At 38.7% G+C, this 4,639-nt stretch overlaps 1 protein-coding gene across 1 annotated transcript; it reads left to right on the top strand.

The window, feature by feature from the left end:
- The first annotated feature begins 2,954 nt into the window (after positions 1–2,954).
- On the top strand, positions 2,955–4,639 carry LOC110912873. The gene is made up of 2 exons (XM_022157701.2): positions 2,955–3,897; positions 4,322–4,639. The coding sequence occupies exons 1-2, from the start codon at positions 3,214–3,216 to the stop codon at positions 4,481–4,483; spliced, it is 846 nt and encodes a 281-aa protein (XP_022013393.1). The 5' UTR covers positions 2,955–3,213; the 3' UTR covers positions 4,484–4,639.

The following is a 4,639-nucleotide window of genomic DNA, read 5'->3' on the forward strand; positions in this document are numbered from 1 at the left end:
TTTGACCGCCTGGGACCGATTTTGACCGCCTAAGATGATTAATCGGCCGCCTAGGCCGATTTCTGCAACATTGCCTGCACCTGCTGGAAAACCGAGTCCCCCACGCCACGCGACAGGATCCAGTGGATCTGGCGCGACACGCGACGAAATGGGGAAGTCCTGGCGCGACACGCGACAGACTAAATTTCGGATTTTTATTTTATTTTCGATTGTTTGATTATTGAACTTGTTTTTATGCATTATAATAAAGTCAAAACTAACATTTTAAGTGGTTTTGACACTAGGTGAAGTGGAACTTAATCCGGATGGCGATCAAGCACGTTTTGAAGAACCGAACACAATATTTTTGGAGCTTCCGCGTTTAATTAACCTTGTTGGAGACAATGTTTATGATGTATACAATTATCTAATCGTTTTTGGGCTGTTTAAACTGGTTTGTAGTTAACTAGTAAATGATCACTATGAACACTTCTATTTTGTACTTTTAATGAAGTGAAGCACTTTGTTTTAAAAATATGCATTTCTCTTTTATTAAATTCGAATAATAATTAGAAGGGTGTTACAAAACTGCTGAATAACAGAACGCGACATCCCCTCTGTTGTAGAATTCAACCACATCTTTCGACCAATTTTCCGTTTCGTCGTCTGGTATATCGCCCATCTACCTGGGTTGTGCTGGTGTAAGCTATGTCTATTATATACAAAGTCACCTTCCTCAATATTTGGGGGGTTTACATTTTCGTTGGATGATGTACCGCTCTCAGTTGCATTCACCGGCCTCCTCCATCGATTTAGGATCCAACTTGATGATTTTTTAGCCGGTTGAAAGTAGTATTCATGTTCCGCTAAATTTTTTTCCCCGCTGTTCAGACATATTAAGGTTTTCCTAAAGATATATTTAATTCAGGCAAATACGTTTTATATTTTTTTAAGTGGTCCATGCCAACAGCTAAAAACATTGTTCCTTTAAACTCATCTTTCAAGTGGGCTGCGTGTATGATAATGACTGGTCTTAAGTTTCTGAGAAAGCTCTGAATCTGAAAGCAATAGGATATTATTAATAATTTTTGTCAAATTTAGTTATTTTATTTCATTTTAATGCAATGTTTACTACAGTTTTTTTGGTTAAATGTCTAACTACTAAAAAATTTAATCTTCACTTACCACCGCACCTATGGCGACAAATACCATTTCAAAACGACTATCTGAATCAGTCAGTATGTGTGGCACTGTGCCTGGATTAGCCTTCTCCAAGTTAAACAAGTAGATAGGAAGTTCGTCAAAAGAACTTGCTGAACTTCCCTGCAAAAGTTATAATGTCTTACATTTTCCTCACCACTCTTGCATGTATGATAAATTAACTTGTTCTATAATTCTAAAATCCTTTACTATTTTGTGCAACGGTATACGCGCCCAGAGTCTTGTAATTGTTCTTTTAATAGGCTACCCACCACCTGTGGGTTTGCCTGGCACATGTGTGAATGTGTTTGCGTATTAGAACATGTATGTTTATTGTTAAAATGTTTAAAATAGAAAACATCACAAGACTGCCGACTAGCTGCCCTGAAATTTCACTCACAATTTTCGGCAACACAAGATACTTCAAAACGAGTGGTTAATGATCTGTCTACTTTATACGAAAAACATTCAGATAGACACTTTTTTCCTAATTCAATTTTCATTTCCTGCTTGTTACGGAAAGTATAACCTTCGTAAAATCGACATTTATTTTCAGATGGACAAATATCATTATCATTTAATTCCGGTTTATCTGTTGCGTTAAATTCATCGCTGGAAAAACACAATCATTTAAATCGGAACATTTGAAATCATTGGAAGGAGCACAAGAAGATGAACCAACACCAACTTCTTGCACCACATATAATTTAAACAACTCATAAAATTTTTTTCAGCTAGGTTGAAAAAAAGTAAGATCAGAATCGTCAATTATATCAATAAGATCGGTAAAGGCTGACATTTTATAAGATAATCGTGTGATGTTTCGAAAACCACACAAATCATTATTTAAAAAAAAGGTATTATACGAAATTGTTGTAGGAGTTTCAAAGCCACGTCTAAGTGAATCTGCTTGGACTACGTATTAAAGCTTCCTGTCAACGACTTCCCACTTGCCACCGGTGTCAACCACAAATCTCACAGCCATATCACTTGAAGGTAAAAGTTGAAGATAAAATTCAGTTAATAGTAAAAACTGAAGATAATTTTTTATGGATAATGGATCCCCATAACTGAAAAAACGTGTAAATCTTTTATATTACCGGGTTTAAGCTTAAAGCGTTGGGAGACTCATCACAAGCGTCAATGTATGGACAGTTGTACGGAAAGTTGCCTTTTCAAAAGTGTATGAGTCAGTGACGCATTGGAAGCGTCACAAAAGGGCTTCCGAGACTGACACACGGGATGCGTCAACGACGCATGGGAAGCATCGATAAAGGCCTTCAAAGACTGACACTCGGGATGCGTCAGCGACGCATGGGAAGCGTCAGCAAAGGCCTTTGAAGACAGATACTCGGGATGCGTCAGCGACGCATCCGAAGCGTGAACAAAGGCTTCAATGGGAGGCGTCGGGATGCTTCAGCGACGCATGGGAGGCGTCTGAAAAGACGCATCGGAACTAGCGGTGAGAGAGGGCTGAGCCAGGCACTTGGCACGGAGCCGGACGCAAGCCGTTATGAATGCGTCCGGGAGACGCCTCCGATGTGTCCGCCTTCTGAATAGCCACGTGTCAATCACATAATCAAAGACACCGCAATTGCTCTGCGGACGCATCACGTACCTCGAGATGTGTGATGCGTTGTTCCACTAACGCATGAGTTGACCAATTTTGAAAGTCAGTTTGATCTTTGGCCAATTTTGTAATTTTCCCTGTATAAAATATGAAAACAACACAAGTGATACAAAAGATTATTGTGCAACAACCGATTGAACCAAAAGAGCCGACCAACCTGAACCTACTAAACTAATTCAGTTCTTCAACCTCAATATATAAAAAAAACTTCAGTCCTGATCCAATCCAGTCCAGAGCATGCATGCAACAACACGCGTCCTGTTCAAGCATGCAACAACACGCGTCCCATGATCAAATAATATATAGTCAGTCATCTCCTAACTTTACAGTGTTCATCTTATATCTTTCAAAACCAGTTGTATCGATCTTTCTCACCCTTTCAAAACATATTTAAAATCCAACTCATGAAGAAGATAAGCCACCTTTTGTTCCTGTGTTTGGTTCTAACATCTTTATCTCCACCTCAAGACCATTCAAAAGAGCTTAACCTGTCGGAAATGCTTAGATCATTCGGAGAGAAGGCGTTTGAGGCTGCAGAAAATGTGAAAATCGCGTTGGAGAAAACAACAGGCACGGTTAGAATCGGGGACATCATAGAAGGAGCACTTAAAGACTCGGTAGTTAAAATGCATGATTGGGATTTCTACGATTCACCAAAAAGAATCTGTGAAGATATTAAATGGAACTTTACCCGAAACGTGTTTTTAATGAGATCGGTTGACACAATATGTGTTTTTTTGGGCAAAGTTTCATTTGAGGAAATAAGAAGAGTGATCAATTGGTGTCACTTGTTAGGGTTTTCGACTGCTTACGGGATTGGGGTTTGGGTTACCTTCTCTTCTGGCTATCTGTTGGGCAAATGTTTACCTAAACAAGAAGTTTCGATGATGTTAAACAAGATGAACATGGTGTGTTTTAGAGCAATGGCTTATTGTGTTAGTGTAGCGCTTGTAGGGTTTCTTGCGAGTCGGGGAATTAGTAGAGAAGGTTTCTCAAACAAAATGGTGATGTTTCAATTATTCAATCTTGTTTCTGCACTTTGTATGATGTTAATCAATCTTATCTTCTTGGAACCTCGAGCAACAAAGGTAACACATCAAATCTTTCTTGATTTATATATTTGTTTAGAACCGTAACTCACACACCTACTAATCCTATTTCTAATTCTACACATTTATTATTTATATATCACCCAAACTTGAATTTGAGATCTCGAGGGGAAAACTCGTCCGAAATCACCATAGGTGGAACTTAAATACCTGTGACCACCACTAAAGCACTAGTGGTGGCCACGAGTATTTTTGCGCCCTCTCAATATTTTGGGCCATGTGCGGTCACACATACCGCATATTCCCTATTGTTTGTCATAGGACTTGATCCCCTATTAAAGGACACCACTGTGTACAAATCTTATAACTAGTAGGCTTCAAGCCCTTTGGAGTTTGTTCTAATTTTCTTGATCTAAAACCTAAAGAGTTTCATTTCTAACATTGGATGCCAATTAAACTGCAGTGTATAGTCCAAAGAAAGAAGGAAACTTGGCAAATAAAGAGCGTAGCAGCAGAAAAGCTAAAGAAGATGAACGCATACTCATCGAGACTTAGTGTGTCGACAGTTGTGGTGCTGACATGGCACCTAGCATACATCAGTCAAATGCTACAAGCTCGACACTAGCTTTGTGCCCCTTATAACATCTTTGCGTAGTCCATGAAATATCACACAGTTTGAGAAGCATTTTTTTCACGTTACGGATTTATTAGACTAGTTATTTGATCGTATTTTATGTTTAGTTTGTTTGTCGTTTGATCACTTTTATTATTTATATATGTA

Source organism: Helianthus annuus, chromosome 2, assembly GCF_002127325.2.
Source record: "Helianthus annuus cultivar XRQ/B chromosome 2, HanXRQr2.0-SUNRISE, whole genome shotgun sequence".
Lineage (NCBI taxonomy): Eukaryota > Viridiplantae > Streptophyta > Magnoliopsida > Asterales > Asteraceae > Helianthus > Helianthus annuus.

Coding starts and splice junctions, on each gene's coding strand:
- LOC110912873 (XM_022157701.2), top strand. CDS start 3,214: ATGAAGAAGATAAGCCACCTTTTGTTCCTGTGTTTGGTTCTAACATCT. Junction 3,898..4,321: donor TGGAACCTCGAGCAACAAAG/GTAACACATCAA, acceptor ATTAAACTGCAG/TGTATAGTCCAAAGAAAGAA.